We start from the raw sequence: 15,252 nt of genomic DNA, 5'->3' as shown, positions 1-15,252 counted from the left end.
TGGACTATGTAAGTTCCAAATATGAATGTAATTCTGCGGCATAAAGCAGATGTATTTGTTTATTGTACAGAAAAATAAAAATGACATGTCAAGCAGTCAATTGACTACATTGCAGTCAAGAAGTAGGGCAAATTAATTTACGAAACCAAAACGTGGGTCATAGTTGTCTAAGCCTCTATAGTAGTCTGTTAAAAACGTCGCAGAAGCCTATACCCAAGGCTACAGATTAATTCTGAACAGTTATTTCTCTACTGGCTCAATTATCACACCACTGTTTTGATTTGCGTAGTTACGTTAACCCAACACTGACAATAATGTAGACAGCAAATTTCGATTTCCGTTACCACCGTGTAGTCAAGCCTTAAGCCATACCCAAGTAGCCTAAATCGAGGTAAATCAAGCTTTTTCAGAATGGGCGGCAGGCAGAGCGATGTACAGTGGCAGAGTGACGCACAGTGGCTGAAAGTGGTACTAAAGCTTCACGCAGCTTCACGCCTCGTAATGCGCGACTGAAGTGGCCATTTGAAAGCGATGCCCACTGTACGTATGACACATACTCACACAGTAGACATATGTACGCATGCATACACATGCACAAACACACATACACAGACAAACACACAAGCACGCACACGCACACACACACACACACATAAACATAAACGTGTGCACGCACACATGCACACAATTCAAGAATTTCTCAGAATTATGAACAGGCAAGATGGGGGTGGGGTTGTATAAAATCAAGTTTACATGTGAAATCTATGAACTAATCATGTTTTGGTACTTGTTGTCTAGCAGATACCAGTGAGAATTGAGTGTGGATAATGCAATTTAGTGAGACAGTTAGAATCATATAGGCCTTTCAGCGTGATTTATTTTTGTGGAAAAAATGTGCTGGACTGGGCGGCGGTCATATTTTGTACCGCTCTGCGGTACATCTAGTTTTGATGTAGTAGTTTTGCCCTAGTATTTATTGAAGATAATTTCGAAATAGAGACATAAAATTTGATTCAACAGATACAACTTCCTTATATAAATCAGTATAATATGAAAATGATATACATATGAAGAGCTCTTTTCCAAAACGCTATATATCCATTTTGATTGTTTTGAGATAAAGGACAATTATTTACCCAGACCTACATATTTTGTAAGTATTTAATTTATATAATTTAATAATCATTTTTGGGTCAGTCTGAACACCATCAACAATAATTGAGAAATCAAACAAGAATGTTAATTATTATAAATCCAAAGTTTATTATATTTCTTTTCAAAACGCTATATATCCACTCTCCACTACATATCCACCATGTGTTCTTTGCTCAAAAATTTTATAAAACCATTCATTTTTTTCAGTCTGTTTTTAAAACAAGTTAACATACAATATCATGAGCTCTATATGAGACTATAGAGCGCTCGCTATTCTTTCCTTTTGCCATTTAAGTTCATTAAGACTGTCCACAAGAGACACAGTAAAACATGACACACATACAAAACAAATGGCCAATTAGTGCAATATTAAGTGCGAAACCAATTAAAATGTTGTTGCTTGAAGTGCATAACCTTTATAACAATAAAACAAAGATTACATTTAATACTGCATTACATACTGCATTACATTCATTCACTACACTGTAGGAATTTATTCTGGGTCTTCGTCACTCTGGTGAGCGTTTTCATTCACATCAGATAGTGCATCACTATAAAATGCGCTCACTGCCTCAGACACACCTATTGCTTTCAGGAGTGCAACCACATCTTGCTTCTTTGCTTTCTTCACTGTGGTTTGGCTTTCAAGAATGGCAGGTTTCAGGTCAGCCCACCGTTTGCCCCGTTTCAGCACACTGTGGAAGCAGTACTCCCCATTGTATGCCACCTTTATACCAACCTTGTTGGTACTCAAATCCAGCATGCGTGCTTCACTGATCTTGAAGCTTCTCTGCGCCTTCACGGACTCTTTTATAGCTGACTTGTAATCAAAAGCCTTTCAGTCTGTGCCGTAAATGTACACATTACCAAACTGCTGCAGGAGGGCATGGTATTCTTGTGGCAGGAGAATTGTGTCGATCCTTCTGATTTTCTGCTCAATCCTGCCAAAAACTCTATCTGCGGGGAGATAGCTGTGCCCCCTGACTGGAAATGTGTGCTCGATGCAAAGATTGGGGAAGGTTTGCCTTAGCTCCATGAGCATGGAGACCATGGTCATATTTTTGTTTTGTCCATAGCACGAGTCACTGAAGAGCCGAAGCCCCTTGGATCTGCAAATTTGACTGGCAAGGCGAACTGTGAAGCAGTCATTCAAAGCAGATGCAATCATGTTGCTGTCCTTGGAACCCTGATTTTCCTGCCACACATAGAGATGGACATCCTCTTTTGGCTGCCGACTATTCTCTCCATGGTGTCTTACAACACCAAACAGGTAGAGATACAGCTGACGAGAGTAGTAGGGCTGCCCTACAGAATCCTTCGCAACTCTGCCTAGTAGGTCATAGAAAACACGAGCTCTACGACGATGCAAAATGAATGATGCAGATTCTATCTGCCTCTCTGCTTCTGTCATATTCGGATCTGTGATTCTGAATTTGTATTTGGCACAATCAGAACATGCATCAGTTGCTGGGTGGCCGAAGCCAAGATTGAAATTTTTGGCAAAAACAGAGTAGTAGAGGGAGTAGCTTGTGTGTGCGTGGTTTAGAGCCTCAAAGACCCCATGCATCTTGCGCACACTGAGGTCAGCTGGCAGATACCTGCGCCCAGGTGCTCCCCTCCGCCCATAGTGGCTGGCCCTGCACGTGAAGGTCTTGATGTGATTTATGATCAGTTGCCTTCTACTGTCGTTCCCCTCGATGTTTCTCGCACCACCTCTTCTCTCCGGACAAGCCTCTGCAGTCTCAGCATAATACCGGGCAACCCGGGAGGCCCGGTCTTTGCTGATTCCTGTGGTAAAGTGAAGGTAAATTAATGAATTAGATCGACTTCAATGTAAAACCAACATGCATACACATCATTACACACACTATACACACTATACACATAGTCCAGTACAGAATCAACTTAAAACACTTCTTTTGATGTTCCAAGTAGCCTAGTTTTAGCAAAGTAGTCTAGAGCATTGTCTCGCAACCTTTTTTGACACCCAATAATGTAGATTTCGCACTCACACACATGCGCGCGCGCGCGCGCGCGCGCGCGCACACACACACACACACACACACACACACACACACACACTGCACCACTGCTCTGCTCTGCTCTGCTGACGACACGTGACACACACACACACACACATCCCAAACTTCCCCTTCCCCATACTCCCTAACCAGTTAACTCGCAGCGGAACGCCGTCGCGCCATTTGGGGGGTGGTGGGGTGTATTAAATCAATGGGTAGGCTCATTACTTCATGTAATATTGACATCCCATACATCAATAAAAAGCTACGGGTCTCAGGATTCCAAAGGTATCCACCATTCCATGTCAAACTGTGTGGTGTGAGCTACAGTAAGTAATTTATGCTGATATACCCCCCTCAAACCCCCCCCCCCCCCTGCATCATTGCCTTCTAATCCTTGTGTACACCCATAACAATATATTCATATGGCTAACCTGGTCTTGAAATGTCCGTAAGAATCCATAGAACAAGATTATATGTGTTGTTTTAGTCCAATGTTGAACTGTGAGTGTGTAAGCTTCCATATTCAAAACGTTTATAGAATAGAAATAAAAAACTTTCAAAGATTTTCCGGTGAATATCGGTGATTTTGAATACCATTCGGCTTCGAACTCCCTACTTATGCGTCTTCCCCACGCTCCCCTGAGTCTCACGAACCAATCACGAGAAACGAAGCAAAGACGAGGCAGAGACAAGCTTGGTCAGCTACACCTTTCTATTGGACATGCAAGCTTGGAATGGCAGCCACGTGGGCCTCTTACAAGTAAGAACGAAATTATGGACATATTCTTGTAGCCAATGACCAGAGCTTTTAAACGACGTATGGGATGTCGTCATTGACTTTGACCATGCGCGTGTATCTCAATGCACAAAAGAAGCGCTTGTTGGTGCGAAAAAAACTTTATTCCAGCCTCTGTGGCTCTTTCTGAGAACTTCACAGGGTTATCCTGATTTTTCAAAAAAATCTACATGGTCTCAGCTTTCCAATGATACCAGCCATGTGCTTGTAGACCAAACGATGTGGGCATGGTGGCCTCTCTAATACGTGCAGTGCCTTTTGGTCAGAATTACTGAAATATGACTGCAAAGCAAGTGGCTGGGGAACCTTTTTCATTCTCTAGGATCCCTAAATATAACTTAATTGTATTGCAAATGTAATTTCTTTACAAAATATGTCATTTCATGTGAAGCTGCACAACATTAAAATTATACCGGGGACCGGCCCTCGAAACATAGGTTCCCCACCCCTGTCCTAACCCATACCGCCCCCTCTGCCACCAACACCACTTTAAAGCCTCTCTCACACACACACATGCATGCACGCACACACACACACACACACACACACGTTCCCTTTACCACACCTCTTCCCCTTGCTTCCCTTAACACCACTTTAAAGCCTCCTGGACTGTCACCAAATAAACAAACACACACACACACACAGTGTGTGTGTGCACTCCCCCCTGCCCCTTGATTCCTTCCCTGAACACCGCTTTACAGCCCCAGTCTCCTCCACTATCTCCATCAGACAAGGAGATAAACACACACACACACACACACACACACACACACACCTTCCTACTACATTTCATAAAGCGTCTGACCAGTGGCACCAGTAAGACATGAACACTTCCACCCCTGGAGTTTACAAACAGTTAGCACCGCTTTGTCTAGAAATGGCTTTAGCCATCCACTACACACATAAAGGGTTGTGTATCATCATTACTTTTCTCTGATAAGTAGCCAAGAAACAATCCTTCTAATAGTATGAAACATGACGCCCATCAGTGTAACTACAAAGGAAAATCACATACAAAACGGATTTCAACTATTCCAAACATGAAAACTGTACTCACCCAAAACTCACCCAGGAATGTGGCCTTGCAAACTGGCAATTTGTTGGGGTGCTCATCCCACAGCAGGCTGTATTTCACGGTGACATTCCTCACCTTCTGTCGGTTTTCGTCGTTCTGACGCTGCCGTTTTACCTCAGATACGCTCATCAGGTGAAGAAGTGGCGCGTCCTGTTCCACCTTATTAGGTTTGTCATGAAACTTCTGAAAATTCATGACAAGGTCATCGGGTGTCAATCTATCTGCTTGGCAAAAGCATTTAGCTGAGGTGTGTTTACATCCAATGGTGGGGATCCGTCCTCCACCAGAGTAGTGTATCTTCTTAGTTTGTTGATGTTCGTGGTTGTCTTCGTTTAAACGCCGTCGTCTTCCACCTGGCGCGGGCTTAACAGCTTCTTCGGACCCATCAAAAGTGTTTATCACAGTCAACACATCCATTTTTCCGACGTATTTAATTCACACTGACGATGTTTACCTCACGCCTCACGCACACCTCACGCATGACAGCTATTCGAAGACTCCGATTGGCCGAGAGAATATGTCGCACTGTGACTCGAAACGAGTGTAGCGCCTGTCGCGGTTTGGAGTAAAACGACACCTTTCAGTACAATTTAAACAGGGATATGTAGCGATTTGGTTAGAAACATTTATGGAGCAGTGAGTAGGCTCGGTATACAACACAATGACGTGACAAACTCATTTTTTTTAAAAATGGCGTTTATCGCGTTTTGGAAAAGAGCTCTTCATATATAAAATGTATTTTTATTATTATTATGTATGAAAAGCTAGGAATACAATCAACTTCAACATCACTCAAAAATCAATGTGTTCTAAATATTTGAAAGTGGATTACATAGAACAAGCCTGTTGAAAACTAGATGTACCGCGTAGCGGTACAAAATATGACCGCCACTCAGTCCTGCACATCCATTCCGCGAAAATAAATTATATTAATGAATTTGTCTCCGTCTTCTACTCCATCCCCCACTCTTGAAACTTTTGTGTGTATGCTTGTTTGGAATGTGTGTTTGCACACATTCCGCACACAAAGTAGCCTACTGGTGCTCAAAGGTGAATAGATTTGTTTCTGGGCCAAAAAATCTGTAACATTGTTATAAAACCTTTAAAATCTCTAAACAATCACAAGTAGGGCAGTTCATCACAGTCCATCCATTGCAACGTACTGGACTGATGAAAGGTACACCTGTAGGCTACATTGTATTTGGGAAAAGCAGAAGGTAGCAGCATAATGTATTTATTTATTTATTATTAAACAAAACAATCCCTGTCAGTTCCATGCAGTTTTCAACAGCCATCAAAAAGAGAGGTCATGTCATGGATTTTTGGGAATGTTTCTTCTTCTACATATGCATAAGTTTAGTCATCTAGTTCAAATGATATTCAGCTTTATTGTCAATGCACAAATTAAATACCAGTAGTCTAAAACAAAATGCCGTTTTACCCAGTGGTGCAAATAACTGACATGTCCAAAAGGGCCTTCATGAAATGCGTTGCGAGACTGTTCATACACATTTTAACGGGCAAAGTTGAAGAGCTACTGTCCGTTATTGTTTGTGCAAATAATATGCTGATTCATGTTCCCTTGCATTTTGCAACCATGAGGTCCATGGTTAAGCTCAATCTTTTGACGCAATCTTTTGATTTTCACCCAGCCTAGTCCATGGTAGGCGCCCGATAGAAATATTGTTTAATTTTGCGATTGAGATATCCACGCACTGGCGCCCCCCCTGTGCCGTTTTCGCCCCCCGGTTTTAGAGCTATTCTAAATGCAAAAATGCATAGAGGGAGTTATGACAAAACCGTGACTGTTAACAAACTATAAGCTATATAAGGTAGACCCTATGCTAGGCCTATTACACAACACAAATTGTCACTAGGCTATGCTGGCGACCCAAATAAAATCTCCTTTGGAACCAATGGCTTACACCTTACAGTATCAAGCTGCCACCTCTTGGCGAAAAGTTAATAGTTTTGCATATCAGTAGTAATACATTTCACGTAGCTGTGAATCACGGAAAGGGCGAATGAAGTGGACACTTCTAAATGGAACCCAACCCACTGTACAGTAGCTCAAGGTCTGTGGCTAAAGCAGCCATAATGAAAGCGTTATCATTGTTTGGATACTTCACACACACGTGTTTTTTAATCGCATAGACTACAACTACCAAGCTGGAATCAAAGCACATTGACTCCCCTCTCACACCCTAAACACGCACTTCGAACAAACAAAAAGCGCCTCAGTCTCACGGAATAGCCATAGGCAAAACTGTATCTGACCGGTGTAACGTTGGTACTAAATCATCCATCGCAAAGAATGATTTTTGTAGCATGTGCAACAAATATGTGTAGGTACAGCCCTGCCCTGAATACATCTCAACGTGCGCTCTAAAACATCTGGTTTAAATGGAGATGTAGATCATCACGGGTGCGTTAATATATCTACATTGCGGCGAGTTGACACAAATTATTCACTTTGACGAATTTATGTAGTTTCAGTTACTTTACTTTGAGCCATGCTCTTCCTTACTTGAATCACCTTTGAAAATAGAGGATTGAAGTAGCCTATATGGGTGTTTGGGAATGAACGTTGACTCAGATGCTTTTTGAGACCTTGAGCAGAAATGTCCCAGCCCGGTGTTTAGGGTGCATCATAGAAAGGTTATCTTTCAGGTAGCCTATTTATTTTCCATTAAAAAACCATCACGTAGCGAACGTGTTGTGGCTAGCTCACTTAGCTCCTGTTAGTAGCCTAGGTTATGGTCATAAGCAAATGAGATGACAGTCAAAAGATACAATTAGTGCTGTTATCGATTTGCTTGGTAGCCTATAAACGCATTTATGGTTTTCTACAAATACATCAATAATCAAATTGGCCTCCATCACTCAACGGTAACATTATTTTACCTACGTTCTGCTATTGATAGGATTAACGTAGCCTACCTGCAGTAAAAAACAAGCATGTCCGATAAACACCCCCCCATGGATGAAATTCTACGAAACTTGGCATACCCCCAGAGAATGTCAGGTTAATCATACACATAAAATTTGGTGCAGTTCTGAACGTCTTTACTGAAGAGAGGGGCGATTAAAGCAGAATGATATTGCATTTTCATTTTTTACCGGGGGGGTGCAAATCACAAATGAGTGATTATGGGCTAGGTTGATGTGGGCCCTTGAGACCAACATACCGTAAAAATTTCTTCATCCTCGGTGCCACGGTTCAGGTAGTTATTTAGGAAAAACTGCATTTTTTGGGTTTCGGGGGGCCCAGCGCGGAGGGGGAGTGGCCCCCGGGGACCAAACAAAATTTTTCCGTAAAAGTCTAGTGGGGCTACATACCCACCAAATTTCATGTGCCCCGGTGTTTCGGTGCCCCGGGTATCGTTGACCAAAATTTCAGGAAGTAGATGACGAAAAAAAAAAAAAAACAATCCCTATATGACCGCTTCACTAGCTTCGCTAGCGGCGGTCATAATAAACACATACACACATATACACACAAACTCACACCCACACAGAGGAGGATAGGGAAAGGTGGGGTAGGGAACCTGAAGGTTGAACACAGAAGACCTACGACTCATTACGAAACGCATCCCCTTCTGCAGAATGCCAAATCGGACGGCAATTTTGTTTACCAAAAAGTCACCTACTCCGGGCCATACAAGCTACTTTAGTGTTACCTGTATTAGGTATTATTTTTTTTTATAACAAAGCCAACATTTTTTCTTTGGCCCTGCTGTACAGGAATATGTACTTGATGAAAAGACGACAGAGTAGTAATTGGAGCAGCTGAAGGTGAGGCTGAAATTTCGACGGAAATGCCTGCCAGCTGTTGTGATAGATTTTTTCCAAAGTCTTTCTGGCTGCATTGCCAAACTTGAAATAATAAGAAACTACTGACAACGAGAATGTCAACGGAGAAAAAGTTTACACAATATGTATTTATAAGTTGGTCAACACTCCCTGATCCCTGCAGAGTCTTGGTTCCCCAGTAGCAATGGATATTAGGGAGGAAAGTGAAGCCCCATGTCATTGATCAATCCCAGAAAACTGATACTCTTCTGGGGTCTCTTCGTCCCATGCCCCTGCACTGCACTGCATACGACGACCTACTAAGCACAACCTCCCACCCGTTCTGGTTGGTAAAATCACATATGCCTGGGACAACAACCATTTTCATTTGGGTGTTAATGGGGTGCTGAGAGAGGTCACTCGCCAGCAAATAACGCTTAATAACACAAAAAACAATGAATCACAGAATTTTGCGACTTTGCTGTAACTCCATATTGGTAATGGAGTTACACATTTTAAAGGAGAATTTCGGTGTGATATTGACCTAAAGTGTGTTGAAACATGATACCGAGTGTGAACTTTTGTCTCATAGCTCATCTCGGCCTGTCCCCTGCACTCCGAAATCTGGCGCTAGTTAGCCGATGCTACCAACAGGTTTTCAAAGGGGGTGCCTCAGGCATCGGCCTAGCCATGCAAATAAATCACTGTTTTACACCATTTAGGAAGGCTCAAAGTAGCTCCACACTTCATTGGTAGACTTCCGAGGCAGGGTTCTAAATTAACACCCGCCAACCCGCCAAATGCGGGTTAAAATTCATTTTGGCGGGTGTTAATAAAAATGTACTAGCCAGTTTGGCCGTTGACGCGTGAGGCATTACGTGCATGATGCATACGGCTCTGTTCTCGGTCATATATGCCCTGGCAGTACTTCCTACATTTCCCATGACCACTGTGCCATAATGCTACGTGATTATGTTTCATACGCCTATTGGCTGCGCGCAGTTTGCAGTTAAATCAGCGCGAGAGACTGAAACGAACGGAGCCTCTACCAGAAAACTAAAGGAATTAGAAGAACGAACGGAGCCAGAGCAGGGAGTATAGACTGAAAGAGGAGGGAGTTAACCAGTAAGGTAGGCTTAAGTAAAAAGTACATAACACATGTACATAACACAAATACATAACACGTTACGAAATATTAACGCATTGTGTTTACCTATTTCCTTTGTGGGAGGCTGATGTAGCGGAGGCCACAAAACCTGAAGCAGCTAGATCGTTTATTTTTTTGTCTATGGAGTTAGCTGAAGATGGAGAAGAACATGAGGGGCTTGTATCTATAGGCGAAAATTAACAGTTTAAAACAGTTGCCTGATCAGTAATCACCACCACACGCATCACGCACTGTGCGTAGAGACCGAGGGACCAACATTTAGCCAATAAATAGTAGCTGTACTGCAAACGGTTTTTCACTCTTGTTAGTATCATCAACAGCATGTTACATAAAGATGATACTTTTCGGGTCCTCTCTATAAAGATCGAACTTGAACGTAGGCCCTATACTGCATTTAATTGAGAACGCGTCTGAGCACACACGAGAGGGAGAGAAAACAAGTGGCAGGTTCCAGCTGGCTTGTTGATGATAATGGATATCTCCTTTTTATTAAGTTAAGATTAAACTAAATGCGGCGGTGGTTGGGACAGACTTATGGGGGCGAGAAGAGGAATGAAGCAGGGGATGAGGATATCGACAGAGATCCCAAACATGAAATTAAGTGTTTGCACTTTCTGTGTATATTTTGTGGTATGTATTCATGCCAACAATGTTAATAAAATGATCAAATGCATTCAGTGACACTCATCTCATAAACTCATAATTATAAATATAATTTTCACCGGGAAAAAAATGGCTAGTAGAAATTCTGATTGGCTAGTAACTTTAGAAAGTTACCAGCCACATTGGCTGGTGATCAAAAAAGTTAATTTAGAACCCTGTTCCGAGGGCCCTGACATTTAAAACAAGACAGGTACGAATGAACAGGTATGATAAGGGATCAGATTCCAAAAATAATTCTGGGGAAATGCATGGATTCCAGTTGCTGGAACTGGAATCCATGCATTTCCCCAGAATTATTTTTGGAATCTGATCCCTTATCATACCTGTTCATTCGGACTTGTCGCTCGACTTATCGTGACTAAATTCAAGATGGTGGCGAACGGTAAACTTCCTGAAGGTACTGTCTGTATAAATCGTCTTGTAAATAAACTACCAGTGCTTTTTCAAAGTTTTCAATGTCTCGTTTTAAATGTCAGGGCCCTCGGAAGTCTACCAATGAAGCGTGGAGCTACTTTGAGCCTCATAAATGGTGTAAAACAGTGATTTATTTGCATGGCTAGGCTGAAGCCCGAGGCACCCCCTTTGAAAACCTGTTGGTAGCATCGGCTAACTAGTGCAAGGGACAAGCCGAGATGAGCTATGAGACAAAAGTTCACACTCAGTATCATGTTTCAACACACTTTAGGTCAATATCACACCGAAATTCTCCTTTAATCTGAGAATATTTCCTATACTTGCATGAACATTTTTTAATGAAATATACTAAATCAAGTGTCCTACCATGGCACTTTCTTTTGGAAATTATTTTCTCTTTTGAGCTTAATGCCATTGAGGGAGGGGGAAAAAACATTATTTTATGGTAACGGATTTACCGTAACGTAGTTACAGAACAGCACATTTTAAAAGTCTTCTAAACCCCTTTTAGATATATTTTTTCTTCATTTTCATGTCAAAACCATATCAAGGGAAATGTGTGCAACATAAAACAAGAATAGAATGAGAAAAAAGTTGGCAATGTCTTTCATAATTACTTTAAGATAAATGAGCTTTTCAAGAGCATAAATCTATACTGCCTGACACTCCACTTGTAATTATCTTCAGAATGCTGTAAGCTTTGATCTAGGGCACATAGAAACAAACTTTACCAATCATCTAAAGTTTACAAAACAGGTTACTCATACCAGATGTGTTTTGTAGAGGTGTTTAAAGTTTTATTTTTTACCCTAGATGTTAACATGCACGTGATCTTGCCCATAAGTTCAGAGAAAGCAAGAATCAAATGAGGGAGTTATGCACATGCTCACATCCAACCTGTGCTGTTAATTTCAAATGAGTATGCCATCTCTGTCTTTGTCAACAGCTGATATGGTGTGGTTGGTATGGTTTTCTAGGTGACAGAGGAGATTATGGCAGTCATTAAAGAGGATGACCAACGTTTAAGTCGCCTGCAGGAAACTACATCCAGCCTCAGCCAGCTGAGCACCCAGACAGTCTTCTCCATGTTGGACCACCTGACCTTGTGGGGCCGCCATATGATGCAAAGCTTGAGAAGAAACAAGCCCCCTGTCCAAACTAACCGTAAGCAGCCCACACCAGCTTTCTTTGCAACTGACATGTTTCACAAATCTAACATATTCAAGTACATTATTTATCTGGCATTTAGCACATACTGTATTTACATGACCTATTTAACACAGATGTACCTAGATATTCAGGTAGTTAAATTATCTGCCTATCTGTCTCTTTTATTTATGTTTCTTTCTCAGGAAGATCAGTATTGATGCCAGGGCTGTGCAATTGATGAAATTTAAATGTCCTTAATTTCCACAAAAACATTATGTTTACAAATGGTGTTTCGGAAATAGATACAATTTAAACTCAGGTATATGTACAGCACACTGATCCACGCTCCCCCTTTTTGCCCCGTACTCTCTCTAAAATGAGACATGCCCCTCCCCTCTGTGCACATTAGGCTACAAGCATTTTTGGTTGTATAAGTATTAGTATATATACTTTTTTGATCCCATGAGGGAAATTTGCCCAATCGGTGAATTAGTGAAACACAAACAGCACACAGTGAACACACAATGAGGTGAAGCACACACTAATCCCGGCGCAGTGAGCTGCCTGCTACAACAGCGGCGCTCGGGGAGCAGTGAGGGGTTAGTTGCCTTGCTCAAGGGCACTTCAGCCGCGGCCCACTGGTCGGGGCTCGAACCGGCAACCCTCCGGTTACAAGTCCAGAGTGCTAACCAGTGGGCCACGGCTGCCCCAATGCTCATACAATCTAGCCTGGTTAAATCCAAACTCATTCACTTCGTGAATGGAGTCTGGACACATACAATTGGGAAATCTTTCCGACACTAGCATGGTGACGGGCATAGACATACCGTTAACTTTGAAATCATTGGTCCAGCCCAACCAATCACATTGATCTGGGATTCCTAGCGTTACTTACTTCGCCTAAACTTTACAAACTGACAATAGACAGCGTTGGCAGTCAGGAAACAATGTATGTGGGCCTACCTTAGCTGTAAATAAATGTACACATTCTTCCATTTTTGGTGTTTGCAGGCATTTACCACAGCCACTTTCGATTTTAAAACTATAGCGTCATCCCCTCTCATCGCTGATTAGAAATAGAAATATTAGTGAATTATGGTGTTCCAAAGTAGTATCTCCCTGAAAGTAGATCTAAGGCCGTTGCCAGGCTACATACAATCGGTTGTGTAGTGCACTCTGGTCACACAATATGATATGGGGTCACACCATATGAGGTTTCATGCACTTAGCTGAGTCTTGTGGCTACATGCTAGCACCAAAATATGCTCACTGCAACATGGTAACATAGATTTAAAGTTAATATTGACAAAAAAATAATTTACTTGGGTAAATGGGTCACACCAAAAGACAGTGAAAAGGGGCACTAAAGTAGGAGTGCTGGAAATACTTGATTTATTGAAATAAATATGAGATAACTTACCTGGTAAACTTTCAATGTAAGCACACCTTGCAGATCCTCGAAAATGAATTCTAGTCATTTCTGAGGTATGGTGTTCATGAGTTTCTCTGGAGACTTTGTAAAGATTATACACATTAAAATTCTTTACAGGTATAACTTGGAGATATATGTTGAGGTGTATTTGCAGTAGTTTCACAATTGTACCTGTTATACATGTTTTTGTATGTTTGTATGCTATTTATTAGGCCCAGAAAACAACGAAGACTATGAGAAAGTGTCGCACTTCCTTACTGACATTCCACAGGATCTTTTGGCTAAAGCCTGCTTCCGTTCCAAAGCATACACACGTGCAGTAATGCACTTTGAGTCCTTCATAGTGCAAAACAAACAGAACATCCAGGACCATCTTACATTTCTCCAGGTTGGTGTGGATTCTGTTATCTACCCAGTAGAGGAGAGGGGCTTTAACCCAGTATAGCCTAATGAAAATGATCTTTCTCCCTTTCTAAAGTCTGTGACCATTGCATGGAACCAGTAAGTGTATTGCATAAAACCAGTAAGTGTATGACTTCTACATTTCTGCTTTTATTCTTTTCCACAGACCCTGTATGCAGCCATGCATGAGCCAGATGGGGTACGAGGTGTGAATGCTTTGCGGAGGGATGAGCCCTCTTTAAGAGAGCAGATCCTAGAACATGAGAGTATTGGATTGCTCCGTGAGTCCACTGCTTGCTATGACCGGGCTATTCAACTGGAATCGGACCAGGTAGGTGCCACCACTATTACAGATTACAGTGTTTCCCAGAGAATTGAATTCCATTTGTGGTGTTTGGTTTGCAGAATTAACTTGAATGCGACAGCTTTAAACAAAATATAGCTGCAAGCAGCAATGTGGGGGCCAAGCAGTGCGCTATAGAAGGAATGGCGTTGCCATGGCATGAGCAAGCACTCACAGCAAGTTTGATTGCAATTGGATTAAGAATGGCTGAGAAATAAGCTCATTTTCTTTGTTATAGTGGCCCTAGAGGCGAAAATTACACCAATGTCCTTGTGCGTTCTCGCAATCAGCTACCATGTCCCTGGACTTCATACACCAAAGAGTTGCTGAGATGTGAGCTCAATTTGTCTATTACAGCACCCCTAAAGGCCAAATGAGACCACTTTCCTTCCATGTCCTCACAATCAGCTACTTTGTCTCTGTATTAAGTTTGGACTTCATACATCAAAGCGTACAAGATACAAGCTCACTTCCTGTATTGCAGCGCCCCCTGTAGAGGCCAAATAATGCCAATTTCCTAGTGCGTCCCCACAATCAGGTACCATGTCTCTATACCAAGTTTGGACTTCATACATCAAAGCTTGCTGAGATACGAGTTCACTTCCTGTTTTGCAGCGCCCCCTATAGAGGCCAAATGATGCCAATTTCCTAGTGCGTCATCACAATATAGTAACAGGTCCTTAAACCAAGTTTGGACTTTGTACATCAAAGCGTTGCTGAGATACAAGCTCACTTCCTGTATTGCAGCGCCCCCTATAGAGGCCAAATGATGTAAATTTCCTAGTTCGTCCTCACAATCAGATACCAAGTCCCTGTACCAAGTTTGGACTTCATACATT

General features: G+C 42.0%; 1 protein-coding gene across 5 annotated transcripts in view; it reads left to right on the top strand.

The window, feature by feature from the left end:
* The window catches only part of atr (ATR checkpoint kinase), a 197,147-nt gene that overhangs the window by 96,972 nt on the left and 84,923 nt on the right, over positions 1 to 15,252 (top strand). For all 5 annotated transcript variants that reach the window (XR_012988518.1, XM_076293382.1, XM_076293381.1 and 2 more), the window contains exons 27-29: positions 12,065 to 12,251; positions 13,881 to 14,056; positions 14,237 to 14,401. Coding sequence is in view for 4 of the 5 variants with exons in the window: in XM_076293382.1 (XP_076149497.1) it covers positions 12,065 to 12,251; positions 13,881 to 14,056; positions 14,237 to 14,401 (528 nt within the window). In the remaining variant the exon portion in view is untranslated. The remainder of the gene's footprint in view (positions 1 to 12,064; positions 12,252 to 13,880; positions 14,057 to 14,236; positions 14,402 to 15,252) is intronic.

This window comes from Alosa pseudoharengus, unplaced genomic scaffold (assembly GCF_046254945.1).
Source record: "Alosa pseudoharengus isolate Yale_2024_CS ecotype anadromous, Long Island Sound unplaced genomic scaffold, YU_APseudo_1.1 YU_APseudo_1.1_scf_2, whole genome shotgun sequence".
In the NCBI taxonomy this organism is placed as follows: Eukaryota; Metazoa; Chordata; class Actinopteri; order Clupeiformes; family Clupeidae; genus Alosa; species Alosa pseudoharengus.
The sequence above is the reverse complement of the archived record's forward strand: the minus strand, read 5'-3'. Positions and strand labels throughout refer to the sequence as shown.